At 41.6% G+C, this 16055-nt stretch overlaps 2 protein-coding genes across 4 annotated transcripts in view; one reads left to right on the top strand and one right to left on the bottom strand.

Annotated features, from left to right (window-relative positions):
• Positions 1 to 1253: 1253 nt before the first annotated feature.
• ORMDL1 (ORMDL sphingolipid biosynthesis regulator 1) lies at positions 1254 to 8189 on the bottom strand. The gene is made up of 4 exons (XM_067298952.1): positions 8097 to 8189; positions 6176 to 6356; positions 3657 to 3808; positions 1254 to 2154 (listed from the first exon to the last, which is right to left on the bottom strand). Exons 2-4 carry the CDS (start codon positions 6347 to 6349, stop codon positions 2019 to 2021), a joined length of 462 nt encoding a protein of 153 aa, XP_067155053.1. The 5' UTR covers positions 6350 to 6356; positions 8097 to 8189; the 3' UTR covers positions 1254 to 2018.
• A 389-nt stretch (positions 8190 to 8578) lies between these two features.
• Positions 8579 to 16055, top strand: part of PMS1 (PMS1 homolog 1, mismatch repair system component) — a 49288-nt gene continuing 41811 nt past the window's right edge. The window contains exons 1-5 of one of the 3 annotated variants that reach the window (XM_067298951.1): positions 8579 to 8594; positions 9395 to 9459; positions 10760 to 10913; positions 13298 to 13480; positions 15662 to 15764. In XM_067298951.1, the coding sequence (XP_067155052.1) occupies positions 10779 to 10913; positions 13298 to 13480; positions 15662 to 15764 (421 nt within the window). In that variant the 5' untranslated portion in view covers positions 8579 to 8594; positions 9395 to 9459; positions 10760 to 10778. Of the gene's footprint in view, positions 8595 to 8630; positions 8834 to 9394; positions 9460 to 10759; positions 10914 to 13297; positions 13481 to 15661; positions 15765 to 16055 lie in introns of those variants that run through there. The other 2 variants (XM_067298950.1, XM_067298949.1) reach the window with 2 other exon arrangements.

The raw sequence follows: 16055 nt of genomic DNA, 5'->3' as shown, positions 1-16055 counted from the left end.
CGGCCCCGCCCCGCGCCCCGACCGTGCCCCCGCCTCACGCGTCACGTGGCGCCGCCCGCAACGGCCCGGCCGCTGTCGTCCCTGACGGGGCGCCGCCGCCCGCCCCCCGCGCCCGCCGTTTCTCCCGCCTCCCCGGGGGGCCGCGGCGAGGGGCGCACGAAGGGCGGAGGAGGCGGCGCGGCCGGGGGCGGCCCCGCAGCGCCCCTCGCCCCCGCCGCGGCCGGGCTGCAGCACCACAGAGGAAAGGCGGCTGGGCGGCGGCGAAGGACTTTATTCCGTCCACGACGTGAGTCAGCGAGCCTGGTACAACCGCCAGAAGGGAACTCCCGCCCCCTTCTAGACAAGCTTTACCGGGCCGTAACACCGATCGACACGCTGCCATCAGTCCGTGCTGATAAGTTCTGTCCCTGTCTTAAAGCCATTGGCACTTGTATACAAAACACTGATTTTTCAGAAACAGCACTTTCAGAGGGCTAACATAGCCGTGTGATGGACGTTATTTTAAAAGTAGCCAGTTATCACATTGTGCACAAATAACTTGAAAATTTATTTACTTGTAAGACCTATCCAATTGCTAAAATTTTTTTTGTAACTAACTCATTAGCTATTTTTTTTAAACAGCATCTTTATCAAATTAGTAACCCGAAAATTCTCTAACATGAAAAGAAACACACCACTGTGGGGTTTGTTTGTTTGTTTTTTGCTCACAGGCTGTGTCGTTGCAACCAAAATGTAAATCAGGGCCATGATACTAGAAATTAAAAAGTCACCTTTGAAGTCTTGAATGGAGTTTTCTATCTAATCTGTTTTCAGCTGGCAGCCACTCGGTAGATTTAAAATTCACCTTTTTTTTGAAGATACAGGAATAAGTGCTCAGTGCTCTAGATGTAACTCCTTCGCTCTAGTTCCAGAGTCGATTATATACAAGACTACTCAATACCACACAGTACCCTTAAAATGCTGCATTCCTGCACATTTCCCAGACACACAGATTATTTACATCTTTTTCTGCAAACACATACAGTTAGGCCATACAATTTGCCTACTCACCTATTTCTGGTAGGGCTTCTACTCTAACTTATGATCTACACAGTTTCTCTTACATATTCTAACACTGTTATTCTCTAACGGAGCTGCTTCTCCTACAACAGCAGCAACTGTTCCCCCACCATCACAGGCCTCTCGACTATTGAAATACAATCTGTAAGTCAAGTACCAGAGAAAATAATCAAATATCCACACCTTAACAGAAATTTCAGCTTTTCAGAATGTCTCATTTACACACAGAAAATCAATGACAATTTTTGCTGAAAAGCAAAAATGAAACAGAACAAAAACAACATCGGCAATTTGTAGCATAAGTAAATTGAGCTAATCAGGTTGATATAGAAATCCCCTGAGTTGACAGTTAAGGACTTTCAGTCTTTGTGACAAAGATCACAGGAAAAAATAAGGCATTGATTATACCATCAGGTTATACTAGCAGTCACAATATTTACTGAGACAAACTTTTCCCATGCAATAACAAAACAAAACCATTTACAATCCAAAAAGCAATAACTAGCTACTTTTACGTAATCCAAGAATGCCACCTCACCAGTCCTTTAAATTAAGGATTCTGGATTCAAATATTAAGTTACCATTTGTACTATGGTGATTGGGTGGTTGTGAAACATTGCTCTCCATTTCAACAATTATTCCTACCCCTTTACCAGTCACTTGCATCAGCCAGACATATGCATCATCTTAGTGTTGATTACGCTATAGAGCTGGGCCTACCCAGTTCCTCATGGAAATCTTTCTTCTAGAGGTTTCCAATTCACATTTAAGTATTTGGAGGCATCTTTTTATAAACTCAACTTTCATTCCAGACAGGGTCGCAAGAAGTAGTAATTGGATCCCAGAGGTAAAAGCATCTGAGTATTATTAGATAAGCGGCACAGCAGCAGACTACTCTTTTCCTTCTCCGGAGGAGAAGCAGCAGCAGTGCCGGGGCTGGTTGGTGTCGCACCTTCTGCTCAGTATTTATTGATGCCAAAGATTCTGACACCATGCAGCTGCGGCAGCTTGGGGATGAGCACCGTCAGGAGAGAGGCCGTGTTCAGGATAAAGTGCGTTGGATCATACTTCGTGTAGAAACTCGCCAGGAAGTACCTGCAAGAAAAAGAAGGAAGCGAGCTTAGCTGATAACAACCTCGTCTAAAAACAAGCAAACAAACAGAGCATAGTTTAACAAGGGGTTTAGTTAATCAGTAGTAGTTTACTCATGTATTCCTGCACTAGAAATTTCACTTTAGATTCTAGGTTTTACAGCAAAGCGATGGTCCAAGTATCTTCTTCCCATGCTTGTCACAGTGCTAAAAAGTACCTCTCAGCTGGTATTTTCCTCCAACATTTCTCCCCTCCAACTTGGGAGTCTCTAAAGTCTTAAGTTACAAGCCTAATTTGTGATACAGGTTTTAAATGGTATAAGACCCATTAGTGACATATATGCATCACAGCTACCCTGACAAGCTCAGTGACAAAACATTTGGCATTTTTCAATGCAAAGGTCATTTATGCTGAGCACATCTGTGATCAGCATCATCTTGAAATGCTTCCAGTCTAGCAGATGTTTCCAGGACAATTATCTTTTAAGCTAGTCTATAACCTGTCCAACTGGGAAAATAGGGGAACATGCCTCAGAATCCAGTTCACATCCAAATTTCTTACACTTCGAACCAATAATCCCATCTAATTCTTTGCAAAAACTAGTCACAGAAATAAGACTATCAGATTGCTTCTTTGGCAGCAAAAGGAAAGCGTTTGTTCAGCTTCTTGCACATTACTGGTGCGTGCAGAGAACCGTATACCTGGGTTATGATTATAAAAGTCCCACTGGAAAGTGGCAAGCTATCTCTAAAGAAAGATCTTTTTGTAGAGTTTTATATTGTTTCAGTTTCCATCCCTTGTGAGACAGCTTTCTAAACTTGATGCAGGAGCTTACCTTTCTCCCCCTTCCCAGCCATGCAAATGGCCAGCTTAACAAAAAAACAGCATGGCTTTTTAGAATTGGCTGTTAAATACTTATCTGATTTCCTGTAGTTACACAACCGTATTTTTGTCAAGAGACATGAGGTGTAGAATTTCTATCAGAGTTCTGCTTACATAACTCATGTAAACAGAAGACAGTCTGTACAAAGTAAAACTGGCAGGCAAAATCACGGAGGATCCCGTTCACCGAGCACTGCCACATTCCTCATAGCTCGCAAGCTGCAAAACGGTTAATAAGTGCCATAAAGTAAGGTACATGTAACTAAGGGTATTTACATTAGTTTAGATTTTAAATATTTACAACTTCTCAATCTCTTAAAAAAAATCAAGAGTTAATAGCAAGTTTCCTTGTGAGGTTTCTAATCTTTAAAGCCTGTCCCATTAAAAACTGTTAACAAACTTTGACTTCAGTATTTGAATTAGAGAGTGTTGAAAGCTAGGTGAGGAAAGAGTGTTGACTGTATAGCCTGTAAATATGTACTCCCTAAATCTATGATGTAGAAAAAAACAAAAAATCAAGAGAGAAAAATACTTTTAAAAAGTAAAATGCAACTCATTTAATTGCAGCATCTGAAATCATGGTTTTAGGATTCAATTCATGCATAATATAGTTGAGAACTCACAGTATTATAGGAGAGATTGTGAAGAATTTTCTTGAAGATGTAAATTGTACTCCATAATCCAGTTGCTCCCAGTGTGTTAGTAGCCTAGCTTTCCCCTGATCAGGTGTTTCAAAAGGAGTTCCCTTAACTGCATGCAAAAACACATACATTCCCTGGGAAAAATAAAGAGCAAATATAATGGCACTGTTATTTATGTTTTATATAATTGTTGCATTGTTCAAGGTATTGGGAAAGAAAAAAAAAAGAAAAAAGAAAGGTTACACAATCAGTGGCATAGCCAGAGTCAGAACCAAAGTCTATGTGACATCCAGTCCAGTGCCTTGTCCTCTACATTAGATGGCAAAGATTGAATGAACTCAACCAATTTTAGTAAGCACAAGTTTAGGGCTGCCAAGTTAATTTTACTGCTTTTCTAACACTGTGGTAAACTGAGTGACATAGAGTCTGTGCAAAGTAAAAAAATCTATATAAAGTACCTACCTATCTACTATCTAAAATCTATCTATCTACTAGCAATATCACAAGGAGAAATTTTGAAAGCGCTCTCAACCCACCATTAGTTTCAAATGCTCAGAAGCTACTACCTGTTGAATACTATCTATCTCCTTTCCACACTGGATTGTTCTTTGTTTTTAATTGATGGGCCCAAGCCATGTCTAATCTGCTCTGAAATATAAATTTTAGCCCACTGTTTTCAGATAGTGGTGTCTGCTCTTTTCCAGTTTTCATAAACATTTTCTCCTCTATCCATGAGATACACAAGAATCTCTATCAGCAAATGTCAAAGACCTCAGTTTTCTTTCTTTCAAGTGCATTTATTTCTTATGACATATACGTAAATTGCTAGAAAAAACTTTATATAGAAAAATCACAGTCTTTCACAGTTCTTATAGAGGAAGCAAAGGTTAAGCAAGTCACTTCAAGTCTTATTCCACTTTATTAGGAACAGCCTTCTTGACTGGTGGCATATTACCATGGATAAGAGAATTAATTTGCTTAACTAATTCTTTGATCCATGATGTTTGCTGCATCTCAGTTTTAATAACCCAATCAAACAGGCATTTTATTTTTGTCACTTTTTAGGATGAAACCAAATGCTTACTACCTGTCTTATTTTGCACTGGTGCTTGCGGTAAGGACAACCAAAAGTGCTTCTGAGGTCAGCTAAGAGTTATCCAATAGTGGAAATGCAAGGGTTTTTTTTTTTTTTTTTTTTTGGTCAAACCATTCAAGGTTATGTTTCAAAATAAGTTCTGTTTAAATACTGACATATCCAAAGTATGGTTTATACCCATCTTCTGTTGCTCCATTGGAAAAGTACTTGCCAGTGCTTGTTCTCATCCCTGTTGCTAACTATAGCTACTTGCAATGAATTCACTAATGTATTTGGGAAATCCTTAGTAATTCCTGTGTCTGCCAATATCTTCCAAAGTCAGGCATGCCTGATGCTATCAAAAAGAATGCACAAAATGCTATAATAATACTTACAAGCTCACTACTAGTTTTAAGCCTAGCTAGAAAAATAGAGAGTCCTTGAGGAAAAAAAATAGAAGTTTTACAAGCTTACAGAGGACATCACCTAACCTTTGTATTTAAGGTGACTATCATTTTCCTAAATAGAGAAGAAGCTACCTTTTCGTCAAGACTTCTTTGTTGTTAATCTTAGAAAGCTGAGTTAGCAAATCTCAAGTATGATGTAAACTGCTGGATTATGGCCCTCTTTTCTTTGAGCTTGGCAGGACCACTATTCAGACTTGCATTACTTTAAATGATCACAACAGAATTATAGCATCCGGGGGAGAGGAAGGGGAAAGACTTTCCAAGGTCTTCAGCTTCCGAACGCATTTTTGCATGCAAAGGACATCATATGCACCAGAATCCACTGAATAACAAATGGCTTCAGAGCTTGGGTCAGTGTGGTCCAGCTTTTCCTCACTGCTTTCAAATCAGATTTGTATTATGTCATGTATAGTGACAGAGTTGTATGTTGAAGTAATTCTGAGCTAAAACTTACCTAGCTTGACCAAAAATCAAAACAAGAAGAAAAAGAACACAAGCATTTCCATCCAAAGAACAGGTATCTAAAGTAATAAATTTAACATTTTGGGGTTACTAACAGATTTATGCAGAAACATTAGTAGATAATATCCACTAATCACAAACACAGTGGCTCTCTATCCTGGGAGTGGTATGTCTGCTTACCAACACAACAAAGCACTGTAAGAGTCAGTTGGCTCGCTGATTTTTATGCCTGTAAAAGATTCTAGCATAACTAAATGCCTTTAAGTAGAGTACACAGAATACAAAAGGAATCTTTCATGACTTTTGTGCTTAAGTCCAAAGCAATAATCAATCATTCCTCCTCTCAAAAACACCCAACCCATTTAATAGCAAATAAGCCAAACAGAGAAGGTGTTTCGGCTAGCTAGCTTTCATTATCTATATATCTATTTTTCTCTTCGCCTGCTTCTAAAAATATAACAACTTTTTAAAATGTTGTTATAAGACCGGATACTCACCAGATTGTGAATGACATTTGTTAAAGTCCATGCAATGGGGACACTGAAGAAAGGAATGCTGAGCAAGACAATGTGCAGCAAGCCAACTCCAAGCGCATATGTCAGCCACATTCCTCGACTGTTCATCACCCGCGTGTTTGGATTTACCTCACTGTGGGCAACTCCTACGTTCATTTTTGCCCTATAAAACAGAACTACTTGGAGATTGAGACTGTTGTAACATAGAGGTACTTAATAAAGCTTAGCTTTAGAAAAAAGTATGTTTTAAGTAAGTTTGGAAGGAACACTGTGCATAAGCTAAGATGCACTTCAAGATCTTCAAGTGTTGTATGATTCATACAGAAGTCAGTGCAAAGGGGGTGTGGGGGATTGTTTGCTCAAAAAAAAGAAAAGAAAAGAAAACCTGCCACATAAGCAGCATTTGAAAAAAAGAAAGTAAGATGTTCTGGGAGAAGCTGAAGTAACAAAGCTTTGTCTCCTACAGATCTGCAACCTTTTTTCCTCTAAATTTCTTTCTGCTTCCGCTACAATACCCACAGTTCTCCCCCACTTCCCATATCAGGCTGTTTCTCCTCCTGTCCTTCACTCATGTTATAGCTAATCTGTAATTTTTCATACACCAATTACCCAGCTACCTACTGCTAGAAAGAATGAATAAGGACTAATTTCTGCCTGCTTTTCTTGCAGCAGAGTACAGATTTCAGATTTTCCACCTCTCCCTAGCTATTTATTTTCTGCAAGTTTTGGAAGACTTATCTTTGACACTTCTATCTTGCAAATCTGGCTGAAACCAGCCATTGCGTTCAGAAAGTTTGTGACATACATATGCATATACATACATAGCACAAATTCATAAACCTGTTTTCTTTAGGAGATTCACAGAATTTACTGGAGGTGACCCTTTCTCATGGCCTGGGGTATTAAACTTTGTAATCACTATTAAAATATACTACTGTATAGTTCACGCTCACATAACCTGCAGGACTTTACATTTGTTTACAGGACTGGGATGGAGAATTTTTAACTTCTTTCTCAATCATTCTACAAAAGTGTTGCTTAACTGGCAGAAACAGTTTGCTTTTTGATAAGGAGTTTGTTTCTTATACTTGCTTAGTGCCGTAAAGCACTGCAATACCTAAGCATTTTGTAATAACAACAGTAGGTTGTAGAATAAAAATAGATGCGATGAACCTGGAACTGAACTGAAGCAATGCTGATTACAGTCAATACTTGTGCAAAGCGTTTCAAAGCATGTGCATGCAAGGAACATGTTACTTGGGACTGGTAAAATGAGATTTTTTCCTCCCTCCCTAGGAGGGAGCATGGCAGGTTGGCACCTATGGAGGCCGGTCAGCATACGCACTGTGGAAATCAAACGTCGCTTCCTATTTTTCCCCACGTTTTTTGTTCGATCAAATGAACACATGTTAGTTTGCTGTATCCACATGCTTTCCTTCTTATGGCCAGAAGCCCGGCCAAATTTTGGCTTACGAAATTTGAACGGACTTCTGCATCTCCTCACCAGGGTCATCCTCATTCGCAGGCTTGCAGTGAGCGTGCGCCTGCCCCCTTCCCACCCCGGGGCGCGCCCCGAAGCGGCAAAAGGCGCCGCCGCGGGGGGCACAAGCGGAACAAAGCCGGCGGCAGCGCGGCTCCTGCAAGGCGGCTGCCGCCCGCCGGGCTCCCCCGGTCCCGGGGACACCTGCTGCGGAGGCTGCAACCACCCCCAAACCCCCAAGCCTTCCCGGGGCCGCGCAGCCCGGCCCGGCCCGGCCCCCGCACCGCCGCCGCCGCCACGGCCCGGCCCCGCTCCGGCCCCGCTCCGCTGCGGGCGCCGCAGCGGGTCCTGGCGGCGCGGCGCGGAGCCGCCGGGGCCTGCTAGGAAGCCGCCGCGGCCCCCCGCGCCCGGGCGCGACCCCACCTGTGCCGGAGCCTGGCCGCGCCGAGCGCCGCGGCTCTGGCTGTGGCTGCCGCCGCCGCCGCAGCTGGGGGCCGCCGGCCGCCCGGGGGCTGGGTGCCGGGGGCGGGGCGCGCTGCCGGGGGCGGGGCTGAGGGCAGGGGCGGGGCCAGCGGCGGGAGCGGCGGCGGGGCCGCAGGTAGCGCAGGCGCGTGGCGGCGGGGCCGCAGGTAGCGCAGGCGCGTGGCGCCGGTGCGCGGGGCGGCGGCGGGCGCGGGCGGGCTGGGGGCCGCGGGGCGGCGGCGGGAAGGGGCGGCCGGGCCCGCCGCGCCCCCCGCTGCGGCCTGCGCTGCCGCGGGCATAGCGGGGCCGGGCCGGGCCGGGCCTGGAGGCGGCCCCGGGTTGGGGAGGCCGCGGGGGCTGCGGGGCCGGGCCGGGCCGGGCTGGGCTGGGCGGGGGGCGGCGGCGGGCAGCGCTGGGAGGGGGCCGAGGCCGAGGCCCTCGCAGGTGCTTTCCCTAACGGTAGGCGCGGCTGGGAGTTAGGGACCGTTCGTGTGTTTTTACGTGAATTCACGGGTCAATCTCAGAAGATTTTATTCACAGTTTTCCTCTTTTTTTTTTTTCTTATACAACTGAAAATTCATGTGAATGCATGTTCCGGGGAACTCTTAAGAGCAGTGGCTGTTGAAACGGAGTTTGACTGCTGCTACAGAAATCTGTGAGGCTGCAGCTGTAACTGGCAGGATTTAAAATATATAACTGTGAGGGCTTAAAAGATTTTTTTTTTAATCACAGTTTACCTAACAGTATGTAATGCTACACCTCTTTAGAGAGTGCCTATTGCCACAATACCTGTCTTCATCTGGAAGGGTAAAAAATACATAAGTGACACTCCTAAAACACAGAAAATATTAAGCCCTCCTACTGATTACAGGTTATAATATATTCAGGCAGCAAAGAATTGTGGTTGCTGTGTGGCTCGGGCTGAAAAGTGTTTCTTCTGGCTAAAAGTAGACAGGGTTTGAGTGCACGTCCACAGGTAGCAAGTACCACAGGTACCTCCCTCCCTGAAACCCAGGCAAACCTAAAAACCCATCATACTGTTTAATCTTCACTTTTGGCTCTGCACCCTCTAGATATTTTAAATTAATCTTTGTAAACAAACACTTACATTTTGTAATATATTCCATTGCAAGGTGCAGGAGATGTAAGATCCAGTTTGGCAGAGTACTGAGTACACTGTGTTTGCATTGCTTGCATGGAGGACCCTGCTTCTAGCAGACTGTGTGCCTATCACTTTTTTTTTTTCTTTTTTTTGACAGGGTGAGCCCCAGGAGCTTTACTAAGAGGATGCCTCAGTACTTCTGAGATTTGGACAAACACGCATGTATGACTACACTTATTTTCACTCTTTGATGTGGTGAATAGTGGACAGCACTGTGTATGATGCTTTGGGTCCAGGGGGAGAGGAGGGATCACAGAGCTGTTCCCTCTCTCCCAAAACACTTGCATCAGTGACACCTCATAGAAAAATTGTCTTTGCAATGTGCAGCTTTTCTGCTTTAAGATCCTCCCTTGTCTTAGTCAGTTTTCTTTAATAACAATATCCAGCTCCAATTTGTCATTAGTAAATCGTAAAACAGTTCAAACAGGAGTCCTATATCATGTTGATTGCATGAGGAAACTTGCTTTTCTGAAAATGATTTATATTGATGTTTCCTCAACAACCACTCATCTTCCCATGTTCCTTTTCTGCTTTGTTTGGTGAAAAAACACTTTGTCAGATCTTGTAACCACATCTGAAAGGCGAATTTCTTTTGAAATGTAAATAAGTATAAATCGATTTGTAGCTGCTCATAGAAAAGTTCTGATTCTGCTGCTGCTTCAAAGTATTGTGGTGGGTTTTTTTTCCAAGTAACTGCATTTTTTGTTTAGTCCTCCATGTTTAGAGTGACACTCTTTAGAAGGATGTCAGTGTGGAAAAGTGTCCTATAATTGTTGTATCAGCTCCATGTACCCTGCAGGATAGTTGTGCTCTGTGGTGTTGGCTGCCCCCCTTGCCACGCACACCCTTGCCGTGTGCCAACTGTGTCAACAGGCGGAAATATGGGTTTGCTCCATCCTCCGCAAATGCTCATGTCCTATGGAAGGATGCGGAGTGTGCAGTCCGGGGCCAGCCACAGTACTCGCCAACAGATCGCTTGGACTGGACTGATCAGAAAACCAGGACTGCAGGGTCACTGGCCTTTTGGTGTAAATGCAGCTATTCTGCCTGTCACAGTACAGAGGGTTGTTGTGGGGAGAAGAAGCCTTCCTCGCAGGGCAGAGAGGAACATCATGCTTGTATCAGTCCTGAGGTGTAAAGAGCTGTCTGGTAATGCTCTTTCTCCCCCCATCATCTGAAGCCACAGCCTGGAGCCTGCTACCTGGCATGCTACCTTATATTTTTTTCGTAGAAGTTTAGTCTGCATAAAATAATATTTTCTAGTCTAGAGCTCCACGTACTGTTTGTTTCTTACACAAGTCAACGTCCATTGACTTCAGTGAAAGCTGGATCCTAGTGTATCTTGAAAAATGTACTCTGTAGCTATAATGTATTTATTTAAAAGTCACTGAAAAACAGTTCTTTTAAAATGTGTCTTTGTAATGTGCTTTTTACATTCTTTTTCTATTATCTTTCTGTGCAGCTTCTCTGATCCTAATTCCATGATGAAACAGTTGTCAGCAGAAACTATTCGTCTCCTTTCAAGTTCTCAGGTGATTACATCAGTTGTCAGCGTAGTAAAGGAGCTGATAGAAAATTCCTTGGATGCCAGTGCCACAAGTGTTGATGTTAAACTGGTAAGTCCTCTCTCTTACCCTTACACTTATTACAGAAATTGGATGTCATATAAGATGCAGGGGAAATTGTTCCACTGTCAGCGTATTTTTTAGGGCATAGTAGTTTTGTGGAGGGGTTTGATATCATTTATATATATGTATTTTAACCTCAGATAAAAATGGTCCAAGATCAGTCCCCCTTAATGTTTTTCAAGGCTCCACTGGGACTGTAAGGCATATTTGTGCTGAATGCATCTTCAGAAAAAAATGCTAACTTCTTTAATACTTCTTCTCTTACTTACAATTTACTTTTTCTGACTGATAGCTTATTTTAAAAGATGTTGGACTTCTGTTTCACTGCTAGACTGGTATAGCTGGTTCTCACTATAAAATACTGGCAAGAAGATGAAAATGGAAACTGTGGAAAAAGTTTATGATATCCATGCTGGACATTTTTGTAATATAAATCATCATATGCGCCCTAATCAACATGATGTGCTCCGGCTACTATTAACATTTCAGTTTTATAAGATATTACAAAAAAAAGTTGGCATATCACTCAAGGATGCTTTCTGAAACAAGAAAATACTGACTATAATTTAAAAAAAAAAAGTGTTTTTCCCCTAAATTTGGAAAATAACAAACCGATCAGCTTCTCTTCCTTCCATTAGTATTTCTGGTTTTGCAGTATTTTGTCAACAACTGCATAATAACATTATCTCCTGCTTACTAAGAAATTGTGTTGTTACAATGTGTATAAATAGATGTATCCAGAAATGCAGTCCATTTCTTTTTCTACAAATAACAGTGAATGTATAAGCTATTCTCAAGTTTCCAGTCAAAAAAATAAATGTTAGACTCATTTAGTTAATACTTGTAATTGAGAGAGTAGTCTAATTTCTACTTGTTCCTTTGTCCATGTCCAAGCCACAAATATCACTGCTGTCTTTTCTGTATGAGTCTCAAGCAGTTTCCATCTGAGTATGGTTTCCTGCGGCTGCTGAGGAAGATGCTTATTTGTTATTTGCCTTATCTGAACTGAAGGTACTGTGTCTTCACAATGATCTGTGATGGCCTGTGTCTTCCCAATACTTAGACTGCATAATATCTTGCTCCATGAGTAACTCCAAAGTGAGTAGTATATGTGCAGTTTGGGGGATAAAAGTATCAGAAACTGCTTTTGTCAGCTGCTCCGTAATTGATGGAAGCCCACAGGTTTTGGAGCCTTCAGTAATTGTTAGAACAGACCTTGTCTTTTTTACTGGGATGACAATACTGAACCTTGCTGAATTCTACCCAGTGCGAGTTTCACAGTGCAATAAATGGCTCTTTCCATAGAGAGAGGTCCCAAATCAACCGAAGAGCAATTTTGACCGCAGTCTGTTGCATAAATCATCTGCACTAATGTTACTCCTTGTCAGTTCAGCCCAATCCAAATAGCTGTATTTCTAAAACAAATAAATAATATGTTACTTGACTTTACTCCGGTTGTCAATGACTAAATGAGATTTGCTGATTATTATTCAGTGAGTACTAGGGTAGAGAAGAAAACCTGCAACATGCACAGCTATACTAAATAATATTGTGAAACAGTGGATTCTTTTTCTGGGAATTTCTTGTGATAAGAATATTTTTATATTAAAATGTTATTTTTGTTGAGTGAAATTTAAGTAAGATTGGCTGCATAATAGAACTCAACAATCTCATTAACTCTGGATTGGTTCCAAGTCCAAGTTTGGAGGAGCCCTCTAACAAATAAGCAGGAAGAACTGACTTCATGTTCTTGATATTTCTTAGGTAAAAATATGGGTAGAATATAAATGTAGAAATGTCTTCCTTCTTCTGAACACCTCCCCAGCCCTGCCCCAAATATCCAGTTTCCCTCCAGCCTAATCAGGAAAGAAAAAAAGACTCAAATATGTTTTTTTCTAAATGCTCTCCTTCAAAATTTTGTAAGTTATGGCCCACTGACTTTAAAGGATGCAGGGTTGCATTTGTGATTTGAAAAAATCAATGCCAAACAGGTAAGAGAGGTGGAAAAAGAATGGACAGTCTTTAGTTTTCCAGCCATAGATCGTTTTTTGAGTTTAAGTTTTACAAGTTGCAAGGTAGTTAAATTACTTCCACAAACATATATAGGGTAAAACTGAAAATTGGAATTGTGTTGTTTCCAAACTACAGGGTATAAATTATATAATTTAACTAGAGAAACCATCACTACAATCTTAACATGTACATATATTTTTTTAACTGAGACATTTTCTGGTTGTTCAGTTTCTCCAAATAAGCAAAATTCTCACTTCTACGCTGATGTCTACAGGCTGGACCCTCAGCTGTTTCAAACTTGTATCTTAATTCATTTAGGTTGCTGTTTTAGTGATCAATATGTTTTTGTCCTCTTTTAGGAGAACTATGGGTTTGACAAAGTAGAAGTGAGAGACAACGGCAATGGAATCAAGGTTGCTGATGTTCCAGTTATGGCAATTAAACACTACACCTCAAAAATAAGCTCTTCTGAGGACCTTGAAAGCTTGACAACATACGGTTTCCGTGGGGAAGCTTTGGGATCAATTTGCTGTATATCGGAGGTGAGAGTTCCTGTAAATGTGTCAGATCTTTTGTGTTGTTTTGTTGTCGGGGTGTGTGTGTGTGTGTGCACGCACGTGCAAATTATATCAAAATATAAGTGCAAAGACATTAAATTGATCTGGCATACTGTTAGGGGTATGTTTCCTGAACAGTTTGTTTTGTGTGTGCTGCCTTTTTTTCCACCTAGAAGTCATGTGATATGGTTAGAAAGCAATGTGGATTTCTTGTTAGGATCAGTCCTGCCTTTCTGTCGCATTGGTTTGGTAGTTGGTGATGCTGTATTTCCTTCCTTCCATCAGAGCAGGTCAGACTACTTAGTGTTTCCTTGTCCTTTTCTTTTGTATCAGGGTATAGAGAGTTGGTTCCTTACAACAGTGGCTTATCCTTTGTGATTTTGTCTATCAGAAAGGATAATGTGCAAGAGAGTGGTCGAGTTTGCTGCTTGAATTAAGCTAAATCAAAATGAGAAAGAAGAGGAGAGGGCCAGCAGAAATCACTTCAGAGGACTGTCTCTTCAGAGAACTGATGGTCCCCACAGCTCCAGTTTCAGTGAGGGTTTCTGCCTTGATGTTATCTAGGTGATCAGCAGTCATGGGATCTTGCTGGGCTCCATATTGCTCCTTGACAAGTACGTAACTGCTGTTGCACAAACATATTGTTCTCCTTATGAGTAAACAGGAACCTGCTCCCTGTCCTGAGTCTGATCCATATGTTGGTGTTAACAGGGCTGACTGTGACAGTGTGTGGATATTTAGGAATTAACTTGCTAACCTTTTAAGTTGGTTCAAAAGTGACTTAAAAGATGATCAAACCGTTTAGAGCGCAGCATCTACATGTTCCGCTGCACTCTGCCTTTTGGTCTCCATGCTGTGTCACAGCCAAGTTTTGGGTTCTGCTTTCTAAGTCTCTGGCGGATTCAGTCCTGCAACAAGATAGTGATATCTGCATCTGCTTGGAACTGTCATGGTCGGGAGAGATGCTAGAGGGTGGGAGTGCTCGACTCCGTGCTACCTTGGGCTACGTTCACGTTACCCTGCGCAGGACTGGCCTATGTGTTTGGACGGAGATTTCCAAAGAAGGATGCTTTTAGAAGCATTGCTGTTTTGACAGATGATGACAGACCTTGATCAGGGGTTCGTTCTGATGAGTTGCAAGCAGGATGCCATCTCTTCTGAGCAGCTAATCGGCTCTGTGGTACATTTCATAAGAGAGGGGAGGTGGCCTGAGTGTGCTGTGTACTTTAATAGGTGTTAATTACTGATCCAAGAATTAAAGTATGTTAATTAAACACTCCTGGCCTTAGTTGCATTCTGTCTATGTAAATTGCCCCCCTGTAGTTTCAGTTAAGAGGTACTATGCTATTGGCCCTTAACTGGGTCTGTAATATTGTCATTGCCAATTAATCAATTACTGTTTTTTCTCTTCAGAGGCATGGTTGAACTCAGAATTATTCATATGGGAAATGAAAATAAACCAAAATATCCTAAAGCTCTGTATGAATGATAACCTTTATGTCCTTTCAGATGGTTATAGTGGCTTTATCATTCAGAATATTAATATCTGATATATCAGATATTAGAATATCTAGATATATTAGATATCAGAATATTAATATCAGGGAGTTGCAGTTTTATTAAACTCCTGGTGTGTGTTTGGTCTTGCTAAAGCTGATCTGTGTATTACCTGCATAGCTTACAAAACATACCATGACTGATTGCTAGATATGGTGGGTGTGGAAAGATAACATACTGTTTGTTTGATAATAGTTGTTATGTGTGTGGAATCCAACGTGAATTAAAAGAGTTGTCATATTGTATCTTCTCTCATGAAGGACAAAAATGCAAAAATATCAATTGATTTAGTTGTTTAAATGAACAGTGTTTAGAATAGAAAATACAGAAGTGTGTGTGTTTTCGATATTAAGGCTAGCTATGCTTTATGTAGTATTGTAATAGAAATGTGTGGCTTTTAGTTGAATGGTTGGAAAAATCAGATATAATGCAGAATGTGTCTGTGACTGTAAGCAACACCAGTGGAAGAAATATTTTATAAACTCATTAAATATAATTGCTATAGCTAAAATAAGTTGATGTTGAGAATGGCAGCAAAGCTTATATGAGCCCATTTTGAAACTTTGTGAATCTTTGATTAACATGGATTTTTTTTTTTATTCTTTATAGGTTTTGATCACAACAAAGACAGCTCTTGATGACTTCAGTACTCAGTATGTTTTGGATAGCAGTGGGCATATAACTTCTCAAAAGCCTTCCCATCTTGGGCAAGGTAGGATATCGTTATTGCAGTTTTGCATTGCGAAACAAGTATTTAATGTTTCTTTGCGGCTCCATTTGATGTTGAAATACCTGTTCTCTACTTGAAGCCGGAGTATGAAATCTTAGTAGCTGTAAACATTTCTTGCCTTATGTCCGTCAACTGAGGACATATTAGCATAAGAAATAATGTATCTTGGAAGTTGCTTTAGATGGTAATTGTACTAGTTTCTACTTCTCTGACTCTCTCCCTCAAGCTGGCAGAGCTCAAATAAAAGCTATATAAATTCTGTGCTGCAGGTCC

Source organism: Apteryx mantelli, chromosome 6 (assembly GCF_036417845.1).
Source record: "Apteryx mantelli isolate bAptMan1 chromosome 6, bAptMan1.hap1, whole genome shotgun sequence".
NCBI lineage: Eukaryota > Metazoa > Chordata > Aves > Apterygiformes > Apterygidae > Apteryx > Apteryx mantelli.
The sequence above is the reverse complement of the archived record's forward strand: the minus strand, read 5'-3'. Positions and strand labels throughout refer to the sequence as shown.